The 19,744-nt window shown below is 43.1% G+C and overlaps 1 protein-coding gene across 7 annotated transcripts in view; it reads left to right on the top strand.

Moving 5' to 3' along the window:
- The window catches only part of HECW1 (HECT, C2 and WW domain containing E3 ubiquitin protein ligase 1), a 192,045-nt gene that overhangs the window by 155,503 nt on the left and 16,798 nt on the right, over positions 1 to 19,744 (top strand). For all 7 annotated transcript variants that reach the window (XM_081930971.1, XM_081930976.1, XM_081930972.1 and 4 more), the window contains 8 exons: positions 746 to 880; positions 4,887 to 4,992; positions 6,035 to 6,131; positions 8,567 to 8,650; positions 9,927 to 10,036; positions 10,622 to 10,742; positions 14,974 to 15,087; positions 15,720 to 15,872. In XM_081930971.1, the coding sequence (XP_081787097.1) occupies positions 746 to 880; positions 4,887 to 4,992; positions 6,035 to 6,131; positions 8,567 to 8,650; positions 9,927 to 10,036; positions 10,622 to 10,742; positions 14,974 to 15,087; positions 15,720 to 15,872 (920 nt within the window). The remainder of the gene's footprint in view (positions 1 to 745; positions 881 to 4,886; positions 4,993 to 6,034; positions 6,132 to 8,566; positions 8,651 to 9,926; positions 10,037 to 10,621; positions 10,743 to 14,973; positions 15,088 to 15,719; positions 15,873 to 19,744) is intronic.

Below are 19,744 nucleotides of genomic sequence, written 5' to 3'. Positions count from 1 at the left end.
CTTCCCCATTGGGGTAGAAAAACAGCTAACACATAAATCACAAGCCACAGCACAAAGCTAGAGGAAGAAACATAGCATATAATAGAACGCAAATGGCTACACGTAACTTGCTACACAGGTTCCCAGCACACACAGGGGCTTTTGCAACAATGCAACGGCCATGGGTGGGAATCAAAGCTGCGTGCAAGTGCAACAACTTGAGATGTATTTTTATGCATATGTTTGGTCTAACAACTTGAATGAGGTAATGATGTGCCGTATATGGCAGGTGGAAATTGAAATGCTTTGTAAAAAACTTATATATACCCCCTCTTGCCACTAGGAGGGGGTCCAGACTTTGCAGAACATATCCCACTGGATCAATAAATGGCTGGACTTTATCTCCTCCCAGCTCCTGAGTCTTATTGACAAGAAACTTAGGGGGTTTTATAGGGTTTGACCGCTTGCAACAAGTCCACACCTGAACATCTAATTGTTCAAATGGAAGAGCCAGGCAAGATGCCTTAGAGCAGTGTTTCCCAACCTTGTGCCTCCAGATGTTTTTGGCCTACAACTCCCATCATCCCTGACTAGCAAGACCAGTGGCAAGGGATGATGGGAATTGTAGGCCAAAAACAGCTGGAGGCACAAGGTTGGGAAACACTGCCTTAGAGGACCATGCAGAATCCTGCCGAATACATTGTTTACTCTGGTTGCTCTATCAGTATTATAATCATTGTTCTTTTCCAACATTATTTTATTACAGTCCTTCTTTGTTGACCACAACAGCCGTGCTACTACTTTCATTGATCCCAGGATCCCACTTCAAAATGGCCGCCTACCCAATCATTTGACTCACAGACAGCATCTTCAGCGACTCCGCAGCTACAGTGCTGGAGAGGTATGATTTCTTGCTCTAATTCATTAGGATTTCTGGATAAATGGGTATATTCACAACAAAGCAATTTCTTCGTATTCACCTTGCTAGCTTTATAATTTGTAGGAAGTGGCTGGATATGTAATAAATAATTATTATATTGTGGCCTGAAACCGGGGGGGGGGGAGAGAATGATGATGAATTAGAATTCAGATACAGTGGTGCCCCGCAAGACGAACGCCTCGCAAGACGAAAAACCCGCTAGACGAAAGGGTTTTCCGTTTTGGAGGCGCTTCGTAAAACGAATTCCCCTATGGGGTTGCTTCGCAAGACGAAAAAAATCTTGCATCCCCCCGCGGGTTTTTTTCGCTTTTTTCTTCCTTTTTTAAAGCCGCTAAGCCGCTTATCAGCTGTTCCGCTGATAAGCCGCTTAACAGCTGATCGCTGGAAGCCGCTTGACAGCTGTAGCGCTAATCCGCTAAGCTGTCAATGGGCTTGCTTCGCAAGACGAAAAAACCGCTATACGAAGAGCCTCACAGAACGGATTAATTTCGTCTTGCGAGGCACCACTGTACGTATACCCTATTAACTGAACCCCTATTCAGCCCATTCAATACTTGGTAGATACCAGGAGCAGGCTACACTCACCATGACACAGTCTAGTAAGAAAAGAAAAATTCCAGAAGATTAAATGATATGGACTAAGCCATATTGGGGAGGGGGCAAGAAGGCATATCGTAGTGGTAAAGAAAGACAGAGCTTACCCAGCTATAAGTTGCCAGTGTGGTACGAAAAATAAATGACCTTATAAACATCTGCAGATATTAGCTTCAGCACGGCTATCAATGCCTCTTGCAGCCTTCATATCTTGTAAAGTGATTAGAACAGATTTATATCTGCTTGTTTCCAAGCAATTCATTTGCTGGCTGTCAACAGCAGATTGTATCTTGGCTGTGAGTCCTGGAAGACTTGCTCCCTGCCTTGCAGGCCTTTCCCACGAGGCCTGGGGAGGAGGGGCCCTGACTGACTCCAGCTACAAAAGCTGAGGCTGAGACTCTGGGACTGCGGTATAGTTTAAGAGTTTTTTGGGGGGGAGGGTTGCGAGGGGAGTTGTTGCTATTATTGATTTTTTTTGTATCTTTACTTTTAGATCTTCTTATGATTTATGTGGCAATTGTTTAATTTGGTTGTGTACCTTTTGATGTTTTATTTATTGTTTATGACTACTTTTGTTATGTTTGTAATGTACTTTTTCCCATGTTGTAAGCCACCTTGAGCATGGAAAGGCAGCATACAAATAAAATGATGCATGCATGCATCTTTTTATTTGCAGCTGCCTGTCTTTAGGGCTGGTGCTGCCCGTCCACAGATTATACAGTTGCCTAGGTTTTCTGTAGAATGCACAACTTCAAGATGTGGGTCCTTCTGTCATTCACAAAACACAGAGAAACAAAGCACAGGCCTTGGTGGGAACACTAACCGTTCTGGCCTGGAGTGCATTGGCATAGTAGCTGGATGGGCCATAAGACAGTTCAAACAAAGTAGGAGCTGCGAATTAAGGAAGGCCTTGGGGCCAGAAAAACATAAAAGACTCCTTGGTACCTATGGGCTTTTTGGGTGAGGGAGTCTCTTAGACCCATCCTTCTGACACATGCTCAGCGTCAGCCTTCATTGCAGCATGCAGTTCTCCAACATTTCTTAGAAGCTAGGCTTCACTAATTCTTCTTTCCTTTGTGTATTATTCCCCCTGTCCCAAATTGCAACGAAATATTATGGTTGGAGGCTGGGGTCTTACCTTTCACCAGCTTTGTCGTCTTTGTTGTTCAGGTGAACTATCTGCTTTGTGGATGGGTTTTGTTCTGCAATCTTTCTGTGACAATTTTCATGTTGGTTTGTTAAGTGCTTAAATCTATCTAAACACAATAGGAATAACTCCACTGAGACTGATATAATGGTGCCCATCACATACAAAAGAGCGGGAATCAAAAGCAGGCAGTTTCCTTTCTTAGCAGGCAGTACACAGCGTGTTTCTATTTTGAATAGTAGGGAACATATTTTTAAAATTCTCTCAATAGTGTGCAGCAATTTGTTTTTCAACACATACGTTGCTATATTGGGTGGTTCCTCATTACCTATATGCTACATGTATGTTCTCCTTTTCAGAAGTGATTTGTCACATTTACCGTATTTTTCGCCCTATAGGACGCACTTTTTCCCCTCCAAAAATGAAGGGAAAATGTGTGTGCGTCCTATGGGGCGAATACAGGCTTTCGCTGAAGCCTCTCGCTCTCCAGGCTTCAGGAAGCTCTGCACAATCCTCCGGAGCCTGGCGCGAAGCTGCGCCAGGCTTCCAAAGGTTGTGCAGAGCTGACTGCGCTGTTGGGCTCGGCGCAGCTCCGCGCCGGGCTCCCGAAGGTTGCGCAGAGCTGCCTGCGCTCCCGAATGTGCGCTCAGCTTCGGCATTGCTCTGGCTCCCGTTCTGGGGTTGGGGGAAGCTCGGCCTTCCCCCGCCCCAGCCCTGCACCTGTGGGGGGGAGAATAATTTCCCCCCCTTTATTTCTCCCACAAAAAAATCTAGGTGCGTCCTATGGGACGGTGCGTCCTATAGGGCGAAAAATACGGTAGCTACTTTTTATAAATAGATAATTTAAAAGAACTGGTGCTTTACTGTGATACAGAAATTGAATAGGTACACCTGAAACCTTGAATTTAACACCAACTCCTTGAATATGTGCACTTTCTTATTGCAATAATTCTCAAATGCCGTGGATAATTATTAATATTTTTGATTTTGATAAATCAGCTGTCTGAGGCTGAAAACCTGAACACAGAATGAGTAGCCCTGATCCAAATGAGAAGTCCATAGGTACTGAGGCTGTGGCTCCAATCTGGTGGAATACTCTGTCACAAGAGACTAGGGCCCTGCGGGACTTGACATCTTTCCGCAGGGCCTGCAAGACAGAGCTGTTCCACCAGGCCTTTGGACAGGGCACAGCCTGACTCCCTCCTTCGGCAATCTTCGCGGAGCTCTGGCACAATGGTTGACATTGGTTTGATTTGAATTAATTTTATAAGGAATGATTTTAGAGTGTTGTGTTGTGCTGTACAGTTGTACTGTTTTATTGTTGTTAGCCGCCCTGAGCCTGGCTTCGGCTGGGGAGGGCGGGATATAAATAAATTTATTATTATTATTATTATTATTATTATTATTATTATTATTATTATTATACATCCTCTTCAGAAAGCAGTCATACTTAAACAGCTGTTGGCAAGAGGGAGTATCAGCTAAATGCAGCCCCTCTCCCTTTACCTCCCAACAGATGTTTGGTGAGATTACAGTTCTTTGAAAAGAATTTACTGCATACAGTCTTGTCTATTGGATAAAGGATAAGAGTTGAATGTCTGGTTGTTATGTATGTAGGCGGCTGGGAACACATGCATATTGTGTCTGCCTGGATTAGTATATGACTGGGATTTATGGGCAAGTAAAGCATAAGAACATAAGACGAGCCTGCTAGATCAGGCCAGTAGCCCATCTAGTCCAGCGTCCTCTTCTCACAGATGCCTGTGAGAAACCCACAAGCAGGACCACAGCAGAAAGAGCATATGCCTGTCTTGTGGCAGATCGTAGGCCTCATGGCTGGGAGCCACTGATGTGTACAGTGCAGGAGTGCAGCTAAACTCCGGTCATTAGTAACATTATCTTTCGATTAATAACATACCGGTACTCTTCATGTTTTCCAAATCCATCCAAAACCATCAAACACTTTCTCCTGTTCTACCTATAGTCCGACAGATAAACATTACTTGCCTGTAAGTACACACACACAGAAAAACACCAACAACTATTTATGAAATCACACAAAGTATTTTACTAGCAACCCCTCAGTCAGTAGAGTGTGAGACTCTTAATCTCAGAGCCAATCGCACCTCCCTCCCCCACACCTTGGGCAAAAGATTGTACAGGGTTGGACTAGATGATCCTTGAGGTCCCTTCCAACACTACAATTCTATGGTTCTATCCCTCTAGGCGTCAGAGGTCTCTCGAAACAGAGGAGTTTCTCTGTTGACCAGGCCAGGCAACAGTCTTGTAACCGCAATTCGAAATCAGCACCATCATGAGTCTTTACCTCTGGGTATGTATGGCTGCTTTTCAATGAGTTTACATTGTAGCTCTTTATAAGTCTCTCCCCACAGGAAGAAAACAGCATCTTGCGTATTTTTTGTGTATTCTTGTTTTTTCATTGTGATCCTATGCAGAGGAAGAGAGGATGACTGGCTGAAACAAGTCTCTCAGCTCCATTGGAGTGGGTGGGTGCGTCACATCTAGGTTTGCAGAGCAAAAGTAGGGGGCAGGAGAAGGATTGAGTACCCCCTCCAGCCTGCTGCTTTTCCACTTCAAATCATAGCTCTCCTCCTTCTTTGTTGCAGCTTTTTAGCATTCACTCAGGTTCCTAGATCTACACCTTTTGGTGAGTGCTTACTTCAAGCCCTTTATACGCAAGTCACTTCGAACACATGATGAAGTGGGATAAAAGGGCTTTGAATAAATAAACTACTCCCTTAGGTGAGGTAGCCTGGACGGCTCTAGGAATTTCCAGGTGTTATGTACTGAAGTTCTCACCCTGGGCCAGCAAGGGGATACTGTAGATAGTTTCTACTCAGGTCCATATATGCAAATAAGGGATCGAAAGTGACGTTCAGTGATTGGATAGTTACAGAAAGTTGTTACAATTACGTTGTACTGGAGCTCTATATAAGCAGGCTGGTTGAACCCTTCAGTTCACTTCTGTTCTGACCTGTGAATAAACAAGAGCTGTTTGGAGAGTCACTGTGTCATCTGATATGTTCACCCACAACTTAACACCAGGCGTATTTTAAAACCCACCTCCCAAGAAGCAGGCCTTCTTCAGCTGAGCTTTCATTGGCATGTATCTCTCCACCCCTTTACCTGTTAAACCTGCTTTCCTTCTCCAAGTGTCTTGTTCTGCCTTGAATCCTGATAAGCAGTGTATCTTTTAAAATAAATTATTTGTTAAACAAAATTTATTTACTTACTTTACATGTTACCTTTTCTACCAAGGCACCCAAGTGCTTTAATGTTTAAAAATGCTAAAACAACAGAATATGTCTTTAACTGAAATTTCTATGATGTTTGTGTTCTTTCCCCCAATCCAGCATACAATGATAAAATTGTTGCATTTCTACGCCAGCCCAACATCTTTGAAATGCTGCAGGAGCGCCAGCCAAGTTTGGCAAGAAATCATGCACTCAGGTACAGCTTCCTGTAGTTGAATTATTTAATTCTTTTGTTGCATGTAAAATGCGAGGACCCATAGATTGGTGGTAGACTGTGCTTTACGTGCACAAGGTCACAGATTCATTCACTGGCGTCTCCAGTTTAAGCAAGATCTCTGCTATATATAAAGTATCTATATGGAGAATATTGTTGCCTACTAATACAGATATTTTAGCAGCAAAGCATTATGTGCTGAAAAGCAGATTGTAAGCAATGCTTATAACAGCAGAATAACCCCTAGTCATGCGTAGTCTAATAAACCTCTTGTTCCAGTGTATAAATTATAATCAAAAAACCCTGGATACTTGAGTCACAACCCGGATACTTGAGCCAAACACAGCCCAACAGCCACATATTATGGTTGGGGCAAGGTGATTAATTATTATCATTTTTATTATTTATTATATTTCTATAGCACCCTTAATCTGAGGATCACAGGGCGGTTTACTGTATAAAAACAGAAAATACATAAAATAAAAACAAAACAGTAACTCCCCCCCCCCCAAGTTTAAAAGGCCATAGATTGTTTAATTAGCCAAAGGCCTGGGGAAAGAGGAGTGGTTTTGCCTGGCAGCTTCAGTTTGTTGGCTCTTATCCAGTCCATTACTAAGGCAAGACAATGGTCCAGCACATCTGCTGCCACAGATGCAGATGAAAAGGGAAAGTAGAGCTTTGTGTCATCAGCATATTGCTGACAACATACTCCAACAACCCAGATGACTCCACTCCGTGTTTCATGAAGATGTTGAACAGATAGAGTTGAGCCCTGTGGAACCCCACATTGAAGGCTCCATGGGGCTGAAAAGCACCCCCCAAGCATCACCCTCTGGAAACGACCATCCAAGTAGGACCAGAACCACCACAGAAGGGTGCCACCTACCCCTAACTCAGACAACCGCTCCAGAAGGATACTGTGGTTGATGGTATTGAATGCCATTGAGAAGTTGATGAGAATTAACAAGGACACATTTTCCCTGTCTCCTGACATAGATCATCCTACAGTTTCTGTGCCAAAACCGGGCCTAAGCTCCCAACTGAAATGGATCTAGCAAACCAGTTTCCTCCAATAGAACCTTAACACACACACACAACCTCAGAAACACCATTGTTGCTGTCCTAGACAGGCAGCAAAAGCAGGAGGTTTATTGAATGGGCTCTCACATGCACATGGTGGAATGAATTGGGATTTTCAGGGAGACCCTGAACTGATGGAAGTAGCATTACTTAACTGTCACCTGTCAAGGATGTTAATTTTTGCAAACTCCACTGTGGTCTAGGGAGGCTATCAATAAAGTCTGTTTTATTACGAATATAACAGAGAATATCCAGATTTTCGTAGTGAGATTTTTCCCCCACCCCTGCCCAATTTCCTTCACCCCCCCCCCATTCTCTCATTTTTTTTCTTGCCTTGCTTGCCAATTTGTCTTATTTAGTTCTGAAGACTAGTCAAAAGAGACAACAAGGAATTATGCTTCGCCTCTCTTCCACTCACTGCTCTTCCACTAGCTCATCCCCCCCCCCACCACCACCACCATGGGGGGAAATGTATGTTAGACCCTTGTATCTGAGATAAACAAAGGTCTAGAAACCCAGTAGGAGTAAAAACTGTCGGCAGAGGGAGAGCTCTTGCAGGAGAGTTAGGCACCCTCTCTCTCCAATGCTTGCTGCTTTCCCTCGGCAAATCACTCTTCCTATTTCAGAACTGGGAAATTGGCTGCTAAGCCAACATTACATGCAATTGCAACATTAAAAGGTGGGCCCTCGGTGATTGCTATTTTGGATAGACAATTTTGCTTCAGAAAAAGAAATGAGCCTTATCATCCCCTTGAGATTGCCAGGCTACAGGTGGCAGAGAAGGGGGAAAGCCATGACACACAGAAATATGCCTACTTTCCCCCATTTCTGTGCCCTCCTGTGTCTCCCTGCCACCACCAGTACTGTGAAATTCCATACACGACTTCCAGGTTTTACAAAGCCTTCTACTCCTGTTGCCCCTTCTTTCCTTTTCCTCTTTTTCCTTTACACTTCCTTCAGATTCTTCTTTTTCAACCCCTTTCTCACTCTGTACCTTTGAGCATTTTGCCTTCTTACTTCCTTGGGTTTCCTCCCCGTTCTTCAGCCTTCTTTGAAAAGTTTCTCACATTTATCTCTAATGCTCACGTGAGGTTTTAATTTCAGACAATCTGACATCATTCCCTTCTCTGAAACATTCTGGACTGCAAAGAAAATCCAATGGAATATAAATTGATTTCACTCAAAGACATTGATTATAGGATTCAGATTATTTCTCAGCACTAGCTATTTTTATATTGGCTTTTTGAAGAGAAACAGAATTGGTGTTGCAGAAACAAGGCACACCTATGTTTTCCTTCGTCCCATTGCAACTTCCTTCTGTGTTGTTCACTTTACAGGGAAAAGATCCACTACATTCGGACAGAAGGCACACATGGGCTTGAGAAGTTGTCCTGTGATGCAGATTTAGTAATACTACTGAGGTAATAAAATTGGCAATAACTGTATACTTTTCATCCTGCTTCTAAGCAAGTCCCTTCCAGCTGCTTCCCAGCAAGACACACCCCTAATCCGGGGGAATTTCCATGCATGTATCAAGCACAATTGAGAGAATATCAATGCTGAGTTCCTTGTAAGAGAGGCAAGAACATCTCTAGAATGAATGCAACTTGTAAATTGGCTTTTAAAAAATCTAGATCTACCTCAGATAAAATGAAAATATTGGCAAGAGTATGTCCGTATTTCATGCTTCTAGGTTATTGTAGCCAATATTAGTCATACTCTGAGCAGTGCCGTTGAAATAAGTAACATCTACTCTGAGTATTACTCAGTTGGCTATCAACTGATGTCCTCCTTTGATAGTTTTCTGATATAAAAAGGCTTCTCTTGTCCAGTTTTTAGACCTAGGTATGGGGCAGTCTGGAGCCTATGCCCAACTCACAGAAAAGAATAGACCGAAAAGGATAGGTCTAAGGGAACCTCAGTCATCTCATGACAGTTCAGGGAATGGGGCTCTGGCATTATTTATCGTTTGTAGAGCTGACTGAGTAGGAGGAGGAAGTGTGGCAGCACCGACACTTTGGAACTCCCTGCCTACTGATATCAAGGCAGCTGTTTTCACTGTATTCTTTTTGATGCCTGCTGGAGACATTCTTATTTGGTTTAGAAAGTTTGTATGCGTTTTAATCTGTATTGGTCTATTTTATTGTGGTTTTAACTGTATTTTTTAAATTGTATTTGTAATTTTTTTAAGTGATAATTTTATTGTTTAATCTTTTTTGAGGCTATTTCCTACAGATTGCGGTTGAATCCTGACAAGACAGAAGTACTGTTTTGGGGGGACAGGGGGGGACAGCTGTGGGGGACTCCATGGTCCTGAATGGGGTAACCGTGCCCCTAAAGGACCAGGTGTGCAGCCTGGGAGTCATTTTGGACTCACAGTTGTCCATGGAAGCGCAGGTCAATTCTGTGTCCAGGGCGGTTGTCTGCCAGCTCCATCTGGTACGCAGGCTAAGACCCTATCTGCCCACGGACTGTCTCGCCAGAGTGGTCTGCTTGTTTTGGGGGAGTGACTGCTCAGGGCTGGAGGGGATTTGAAACTCTAACAACAGATTTTAATCAATAGAATGTTCCCTATTAAAACGTAACAAAGTGGTGGACAAATTAATTATTGTAGTTCACAGATTCCCCAAACTGCATATTTGTTTGCATTTGTCACATGCAAATGAGCCAAGCTTCTCCTATTTCTCCCCTTGTCAGCCTTTTTGAAGAAGACGTTATGTCTTACATCCCTCTTCAAGCAGCTTTCCATCCTGGCTACAGCTTTTCTCCTCGCTGTTCACCCTGCTCATCACCTCAGAATTCTCCAGGTACAGCACTGGGAGAGAATATTATCTGGTCAGATGCTTGTTTCTTGTTTCTCAAAATGTTTTGTGTGATAGAAGAAAGGGGAGGGGACTACCATGTTGTCTCCCCCTCCCCTTAAGTGGCTATATTTTTATTTCAAGATATGTTGCTAGAATTATGTAAACAGAGAATAAAAGTACTTTTGAAGCAATGGAGTGGGGGAGAGTCAGCGCGCATTCCATGCATGTGTCCCTTTGGGTGCAAAAAAGCAGATATCCCCACCCACCCACTTTATATCTCTACAGGGCAGATACATAAACCATAAATGTACTGCACCCCTCCCCAACCACATCTAGCTTGGCCCTAAAAATCTTAAGGAAACTAACATGGTGAGTATTCTGATGGAAAGAAATCCTTTTGAAGCCCTCCAACAGTCGCACATGCTCCCCTAGGCAATTGCATGTCAGCTTCCAAACATTTGAAACAGGCCATATGTTGTCCCTGTGAAATAAATGTGTAAGGTGCCTTAGCAAATGTTTGTTGAAAACATTGCTTGTATGAAGTTGCAACGCTTCTTTAAATGCTGTCTTCTGTTTTCCCCTCCTCAGGCTTGCAGCGGGCCAGTGCAAGAGCCCCCTCTCCTTACAGGAGAGATTTTGAAGCCAAGCTTCGCAACTTTTACCGAAAACTAGAAGCCAAAGGATTTGGTCAGGGACCAGGTAAAATTAAGTAAGTGTGTGTTATTGAACCCTTTCTATTATTTTCCTGAGGACAAGTAAAAAGAGGGGAGGGGGCCCTGTTGGGAATGTTTACAGTTTAAATGGCAGAGACAAATCAAGAACAGGAAACAAAGGAAAGCGCAAAATATGCAGCCTATGATCTTTGAGCATTCAGGATGGGTCGGTTGGGGCATAGGAAGCAAGAAAAATCTCCCACTCATCACGTGTCATCTAGGGGGGAATGCTAGTGGTGTGTTAATGGTATGTTGGTGATTTGTGGTCCATTGTTCTGAACGTAGGCAGTTCCTGATCACAAGAGATCACAGAGCCACTAGTTAACTGGGGTGAGGAAAGCAGGGAGGGCTTTCTAGCCCAACATACCAGACATCCTTCTTCCCTGGACAGTCCTGTTTCTGGCAGTTGTGCAGCTGAAGCACATGTGCTAAGAGAAAATGCTGCTGCTGCTGCTGCCTTTTACTCAAAACATTCACTCCAAATTGTGCAACCGGGCAAGGTTTCTAATTCATAAAAAGTCTAATAACAAGTCCAGAAGTTAAATACATGTTGTATATAGATGCTGTGTATGTTGACTTTCTTCGCTGATACTTGGACCAAACTAAAACATTACATGTAAGTAAGGAAAATTGATTGTGTTTAAAGCTGTTTCTCCCTGGGAGTAGCTCTATCCATGGAGACAGGATTTTCAGCATAAGAACATAAGAATAGTCTTTTGGATCAGGCTGTTCCCACAGCATCCATTTCTCCCATGCTTTCTACGCATAGGTCCAAGCAGTTTTCTGTTTGCCCTGCTACTTTCCGCAGGCAAACCCTCTCTTTAATGCTGAATTAGAACAAACATCAATCTGCCGAAAACTCAACTGACGTTTGCTACAGTTGAGCAGTAAAAGGAGGGTTTCCCTGGGGGAAAGTGGTGGGACAAGCGGAAGTTTGGATGAACCATCACTGCTCCTGGGGGAGTGAGTTCCACAGTTTTAGGAGGCAGTGGCAGAGGAAGGGGGGGGAGCGGTGAAGAAAGAACTTCTTTTATCTGTCCTGAATCTTCCATAGAAGTGGAAGGTCTCCTGCAAGGTGTCAGGCAGTAAATACATTCCAGAGCCCCATAGAGAACACCCTGTTGGGAAAATGTTTATCTGAGTGTTTCTTGTTCTTTTAATTTTGATTTTATGTAATTGTTGCATGTCATATGTTCTAATGTAAACAAAGATATATCTCAATGCAACCATGTTAAGCAGTATAAAGATGAAAATGAATAAAAACTATGTTACAACAAAGAAAGAAAGAAAGCTCTGCTGGGGAGGAATAGTACTCAAAAGATGATAGGCATGAAAAGATTTAAACTCTCCTTCTTCCCGATTATTCAGTACAAATTGCCCCTCTCAAATCTGCTTTTCCCTATGAGAAAGGAGCTTTTGTGGCTTAAAGACATGCATTGCTTAACATGCTTTCTGAATATTTTGAGATCTGACCTCTATAATTTTCTGATGCTGGGCTGTGCAATTCACATTCTGAGTGGTTTGGCAGCAGACCTGCCTATCTATACCCTTTTCCAAGGGATAGTCAGAAATATGCAATACCTCAGCCTTGAAAGTTCAGCCTGGCTTCTGTCCCAAACCACTTTCATAGCTTTGAAAACTAAACAATTAAATCTAGACGAGTGTCATGGGCAGAATATGCTACCCTGAGCCAGGAGAAGCCCTAATTGCTGATTACCTGCTCATGCCATCTGATCTTGCTATGCAGGTTCAAGGGGAGAATCCAGAAAAGGGTAATGTTCCGTTCCTAAAAGGGCTGCATTGATTGAAATATTATTGAACACTTGAGTGCTTCTATTGAAGGGGAGCTGAAAAGAATGTGAAATTAGACCATTCCAATTCTGTATTTTAAAATAAGCATTTCCTATACATGTCAAATTATTCGGATACTTTTCTAAAACCTTTCTCCTTATATAATACATTTATATGTTGAAGGTTGTAGGCGTACTATGGGACATGTTCAGGCATTGCAATCTGGGAAGACATTTCAGCTTGATATGATATGAATATTAAAGAATCTTGGATACCTCTGTTATCAGCTGAAACACTGTACTTATTCTGGAGCCATGGTGGTTTGAAAAGAGCCAGTGTGGTGTAGTGGTTAGAGTGCTGGACTAGGACCTGGGGGACCAGGGTTCAAATCCCCCACTCGGCCATAAAGTTCACTGAGTGACCTTGACTCCAGTCACTGCCTCTTGGCTTAACCTACCTCACAGGGTTGTTGTTGTGATTAAATAATGGGGGGGGGGGCAACCATGTATGCCAGCTTGAGCTCCTTGGTCAAAAAAAGGTAGGATGTGAATGCAATAAATGATAAAATCAATATCAGTCGCCTAAAGGCCTCCTTCTACAGTAGGTGCTGGCACAGCCCCTCATAATCAGGTGGGCTAATGAAAAGCCCAACATACAAAGCCCATACGCCTCAACATTCCTCAGATGAAAATAGGGACACTTCTCAATCCCTCCTTGACCCCCTTGACCCCCCACCCCTGAGCATTTCCTAGCAGAAGAAGGGTGGGTGTCACCACTACTACTCAAATGGGACACAGCACACGCTCCACCATCCTGAGAAAATTCTTTAATCCCAATCTTATTTTATTATTTGGTAGATTTACAAAAAGAAAAACATACACCAATGAATAAAATTTAGAAAGCAGCAGGATTAAATGCAGACACACAAATCATAATACAGACTCCTTATGCTCCGCTCTGCTCCCCCTTCTTTTCTTTTAAAAAAATATATTTTAGGTTTCAAAAGTTTACAAATTTGATACATATTTTCCCAATTCACATTCATTTCAGATTTGGCTTCCCCTCCACCCCTCCATTGTTTTCTCTTATTTTCTAAAACTGCTGCATATTATGATTATTCTGTGTCATATATAGTCTTCAGTACATATTTTACTGCTGTACTTCATTCAGATCCGACCTGCGTCTTTACATGTTTACAATAATTCTTTAAATATTCAACAAAGGGTTTCCAGTACTCCCTATAGTCTGCATCTTCTTGATCTCTATTTGTTATAGATTTGCCAAATGGGCATATTCAGTCAGTTTTGACTGCCACTCTTCTTCCCACCCTGCACTCTGCCTGCCCCTCAGAGCCAGAGCATCACCCAGGGCTGGGCCTTAGTGGTGGCAGCCTCTGCTAGCTGCTCTCCTGCAGCCACTATGAGCTGCCCAAGGGAGGAGGCCAACAGCAGCCATGGAGAGGCCATGGAGAGGCAACAGGATGCTCCCTCACAGCAGCTACTGCCACCATCGCTCAGGAAAAGCGCTGGCTCACCCTCCTTCCCAAGCTTAGCACTGGTGGTGCTGGTAGGGGAATAGGGACATTCTGGCATTGGATCTGAAGCTGGGATGGCTTTCATAATTCCAGGAGTGTCCCTGGAAAATTGGGGCACTTGGAGGGTATGGAGTCACCCCCCCCCCAATGTCCTCATATGCCAATAAAACTAGGAATAAAACCAGCTGGAAATCTGTTCTGATATTTTGATCCTGCTTCTGATGTTTACAGTTCTGTATGTTGCAATTTTTTAAGCCTCTTTAGGACCCAGATGTGGTGAAAAATGGGCCTTACTTTTTAAATATATAACATCAACCCAGGTGTGGTTATTAGCAGCTCTCTGGAGCAAGCACAGTGATATCAGTTTTATTTGGTCAGTGCTAATTTCCCCAAGCAAGACATACTCGCTTGTGAGCATAATTATACTAACTTTGTGGTATAATTCAAAATGGTCATAGCAGTGTGTCTGCATGCAATTATCTCCAGTAAATATCCTGATTAGTATTGATTATTCCCCAAATTAGCATTTAGTATGTGTTTGTGTATGTGCGTGTAATTTGGTAAGCTTACCTTTAACTGTGAACTGAGTTGAATTTCTCTCCCACAATGAATTATGCAGAAAACTGCACACTTCTCACACACTTTTCACATTGGTTCTCTGCAAAGAACTTTTGCTATGACATCTGAATTGAGCCACTGTCTGCCCATTTTTATTCCCATGGAACTTTTTAATGATGAAAAATAATGGGTCAAATGGGTTTTTACTGTTTCATGTTTGTTCTTCACAAACTGATAAGGTATGATAATAACTATCTGTGACCAATGTTTACAAAATAATAATTTTAAAATTCCAGCAGTCCCAATTTTAACTTTTTGGCTGTCTTTCCTCTACCTCATTGTAGGTTAATAATACGGCGCGACCACCTGCTGGAAGGCACATTTAATCAGGTGATGGCTTACTCTCGGAAAGAGCTCCAAAGAAACAAACTCTACGTCACATTTGTTGGAGAGGAAGGGTAGGTGCTGAGAAGTCTGAACCCCTGATATGCTAAGCCCCATGGCTGAAACAAGTTTGTTTTCTGCAGTTCTGTATGCACTGAACTTCATATGAAATATGGCACCCAATACAGCTGGCACAGAATCAGAATTTTTTTAAAGTCCACTTTCTAGTGTTCATCATTCTAGACACATTGGAAGTAGTCAGCCCAGTTCAGAAAACAGCAGAAGTGTTAGAGTTCCAGTGCATGCATGGTTCTTCTATGCCAGCAATAGCTCCCCTGTTTCTTCCTTTCCAATTACATAGTGGAAACAAACAAAATCTATACAACTTTGTGGCAGTATCACTGCTTTAAACAAATTTTGGAATCAGGTTTTATGAATTGTGAAGCCATAAAAATAGCCACAAATGGAAAGTTTACAGATTAATAGTTCTGAGTTCCTTGTTGTTTGTACTGTTTATTTAGAAACAGAATGTTAAGTTGGATAGGGATACACTCCAGTACTTTATCTGAATAGATTTACAATCTACTCACAACACAGATTGAAAGTAATATGTACCTGCATAGGCTTGATTAGGAGACAACAGCACCCTGTGTCGTGAAACGTGTATGAATTGTAAAAGTGTTTGTCCTGTGTGGGTTTTTTCCAGCTTGGACTACAGCGGCCCGTCCCGAGAGTTCTTCTTCCTTTTGTCTCAGGAGCTCTTCAATCCATACTATGGCCTCTTTGAGTATTCAGCCAATGACACTTACACAGTACAGATCAGCCCCATGTCAGCATTTGTAGAAAACCACCTGGAATGGTAAGCCTCCTGTTTAGGTGCTATTTGTAACAGTAATTTTAGTTTGTGGGGCATCGTATCCAATGAAATGGGTGTCGCAAGACACTAGACAGGTGCAAAGACTTGTGGGAAGCAGGCTGAACTCCCTCAGTTTTTCCTCCCGTCTAGACACAGACAGTACGTTCCTCCTGGCTCTCCTGTCCAAGCTAAGTTTTTTACTAGTTTCTGAACCCTCTTTTTTTCTTTAGATTTCCCTTTTCTTAAGCCATGGTTTCAGATCATATTTTAGTAACTTCTGCTTAGAATGAACCACAGTTCCCTGACCTATGAGTCTGTGTGTGTGTGTGTGTGTGTGTGTGTGTGTGTGTAATAGACATATAAAAATAACATGTACACCTAAACATCTTTGTCTTTTCCACAAGCACCACAAGGTGGTGCTATGTTCAGGCCCTTTCCTTCCTGTTATACTTTTCAGTTCTTGTCATGGGTGAGGTTTCCTCTCCCCACAAAGTCTAAAAATCTTTCTGCAAAGTTCCTAAAAGAAGCCCCCCCAAAAAAGCTGCCTGATGAGGACTACCATGATTAGTGGGCAAAAAATGTTGACTGGCTGTTGTGGGGAGAAAGATGGGGTCTGCATTGAACCGAATGGCTAGAAACCAGAACAAGACATGGCAAGATTTTGTCTCAGGTCTCACTTGCTCCTTTTATTTCCAACGTTCAGGAGTGAGGGTTCATCCCCATGTCCTGTAGCTGAAAGAGTACCATCCACTTACAAGAGGGAGATTTGCAGGGGGGGGGGCCAATATTTGCAGAAGTAGAAAAAAGCTTTAGGGGGAAGCCCAAGGAGTGCCCCCCCCCAGGACTGAGTGTGCTCAGTGGCGATAGAGTGCTGACTGGCTGGGTGGGGGAGATTCCCTCAAGCTGCTCTCATGCCCCATCAGTCACTGCAATGTGTGTCTGCAGTGCCTAAACCACCAAAGTCGTAACGATTGCTATGAGATAGCAAAGCCACAAGGCAAGAGCCAATTTTCCACATGACAAAATTTCTGCCTGGCCCCGAATACAGCGACCTACAATGTCCATAGCAAGGTCTAGAGCAGAATATAAGGGAGGGAGAAGTGGGAGATCCGGCAACAAAGTGGATGATAAGGTTGAGGGTGGCTCTTATATACCCCTGGAATGGAACCAAGCGAAACCTGCGGGCACAGTTGGGCCTGTGCCCTGGGCTTTGCCAGCCCCCTAGCCTGCTGGTGATAGCCTACCCGCAAATTGGCCTATCAGCCACAGCCTTCAAGGTAGGCTGTAAGCCTCTGGTGGCCAATGGTTGCCGCCTGAAAGGTGCCCTGTCGCCACATTGCATCAGGAGGGCAAAACCAGCCCGCAACACTGCTGGACGAGGTAAGGGCAAGCATACTTGTGGTGGTGGGGTCTGGATTAGAGGGGATCAAGAAATTCTGGACTGACTGCAGGTCCCTGTGCTCCCTCAACAATAGTAAGGCAACAGAAACAACCTTGCTCAACAATGCATAGCTATTATGTAGGCACCTTTCTCAGTTCATGATAGGAAACTCCATGCAGGCACAACCGTGGAGCACAATTGTAAGCTATAGTGTATACATAATTTCAGGGCAAAGGGGCTTGCTCCACAATAAGAAGCTTTAGTGCAGGCAGGGAAAATTATTACGATCTGGTTAATGTTGAACATCAACAGTATTACTCATATGTAGGAAAGTGCCCTGCCCCTGCAAGCACAGAAGAACTGATAGCGTGCAGAGATACGTTCTCTGCTTCCCTGTCACAGCCAATATTTGGTCCCATGCCAAGTCCTCACACTGCTACAGAAGGCTCAGGAGGGGCTTTCTTCTGTTCCTATCCTCACTCTACTTTTTGAGGTGATTCCTATTGCAATCCCACCTTCATCTTGGGGCAGGAAGGTCAAGAGGAATGAAGGACTTTGAGGGGCCCGGAAGAAAATCCCCTGGAGCCCATGAGATAGAGATTGTTGAACAGCAACCATGTGTTACAGAGCTGCAGGAGAGGTGGGGAGAAAGGAGGTGGCGCCAAGCAGCAATCTTCTTTCTTTTTAAAAAAGACTCAATTTTTTTTAAAACAGCCAGTGAGACAGAAATGAACATTTACAGAAAATTAACACCAGAAGCTAACAGTGTTATCAATCTGGGACAGTATAACAGATTCATCCAGTGTTTTATCACAGTAGGCTATTAATCCTTCTCTGAACTTTATCATACTGGTCTGCTTTGATGCAGAGATGAACAGGGAGCGCTTTTAAAAATAAAATTTTATTCCTGTTTACTGGTTGTACCTAAGAACTTTCCCAGGGAATTCACTATTTGTGGCATAAAAAGAATACAACATTGAATAACGTATCATTGAGAGAGTCTTTTGTCATTAAGGATGCAATGCTATGGCTGTTTTCCTGGGAGTAAGCCCTCAAAGTACTGTAGAGTTCTGTGGAATACAAAGCACAGTTATCTGGGACCAAGTTCCACTGAATGTAATAAGATTCAGTTCTGATTAAACATGCATAGTACCAGGCTGTGCGTCTGTGTAAACGGAATGGTCTGAAAGACTTGTGTACAATTGGCTGATGAAGGAGCGCATAGGAAATTGTAAGTGCTGAAGGATTAGCATTATGGAAGAAAGGAAGCAGGTGTGCGCAGAGAACTTTTTGGCTGGATTAAAGGTGTCAACAGGCAGTCACAGCTAAGTAGCATTTGTACTCATTAACCTTCCCTGCCCTCCCTTGCTCATTTTCCCTCTTGCCCCTGGTAGTTCAGGTGCTTGAGTAGCCAGCTTTTTAGTAGCTCTGCTCTTCTGCCTTTAAGAACAGCCTTACACACAGAAGCATAGCAGGGAAAGTTATTCCTCACTTGGTGATAAAATGATAGGGAAAACTTCACCTGCCGTATTTCTGCATGGCAGGCTGGATGTGGTTAGAGCTACTGTAGCAGAGCCACAGCGAGGGGCAGTTGTCCTTGTAGGAGCTAGCAGGAGTGAAATACGAAGTAAGCCAGCAGCCAAATAGCACCATGCCATCTATTTATTTTGCCTGGTGATAAAAGTGCACTTTTGCCATTGACAGCAATAATAGTTGCAGAGTTTCTTCCTGTCTTAAGCAACACAACCTTTATGTATAAAGCTGCTAACCTACTGCAATTATGAACAGAAATAAGGGACGGGATCTACCTTAATAAACAGAAAGACCAGGATTGGTCCTCATAAATACATAAGAAGATCCCTCTTGGATCAGGTCAAGGGTTTCATTTAGTCCAGCCTCCTTTCCCCACCCCACCCCACCCCCAACAGTGGTCATTCAGATGCCCAAGCAAATCTTCAAACAAGACATGAAGGCAATAGCCATCCTGCATGGTTTGTCCAAAGTATCTGGTATTCAGGTATACTGCCTTTGGCCTTGAAGGTTTCCTTTAGCTAAAATATGTATTAGCCCCTGATAGACTTATCCTCTGTGAATTTTGCTTGTTATATGTAAGGATCATACATCTGGGTTTTCACTGTGCATATATGTACCCAGGATAATATTCAACTTTCCAACATATATAGATGCAGGATCATCACTCATTGGGATTTACTTCTTCTTCTTCTTCTTCTTCTTCTTCTTCTTCTTATTATTATTATTATTATTATTTGATTACGTGTATCCCGCACATCTGGCAGCTCCCAACAGAATATTAAAAACATGATAAAATATCAAACATTAAAAACTTCCCTAAACAGGAGATTTATGTTTGCCTACAGTGCATCTGTAGAGAAATGAGGTAGCATGTGAACCAGTTCTTACATATCACATCCCTGCTCCCGATTTTCTTCTCCTTCTGCTAGAATTCACCTCCCCCAAACATTCCACTTGTATA

The sequence above is a fragment of the Podarcis melisellensis genome, assembly GCF_964234715.1.
Source record: "Podarcis melisellensis genome assembly, chromosome: 12".
In the NCBI taxonomy this organism is placed as follows: domain Eukaryota; kingdom Metazoa; phylum Chordata; class Lepidosauria; order Squamata; family Lacertidae; genus Podarcis; species Podarcis melisellensis.
Note: the sequence above shows the minus strand (reverse complement) of the source record. Positions and strands in the feature narration are given on the sequence as shown.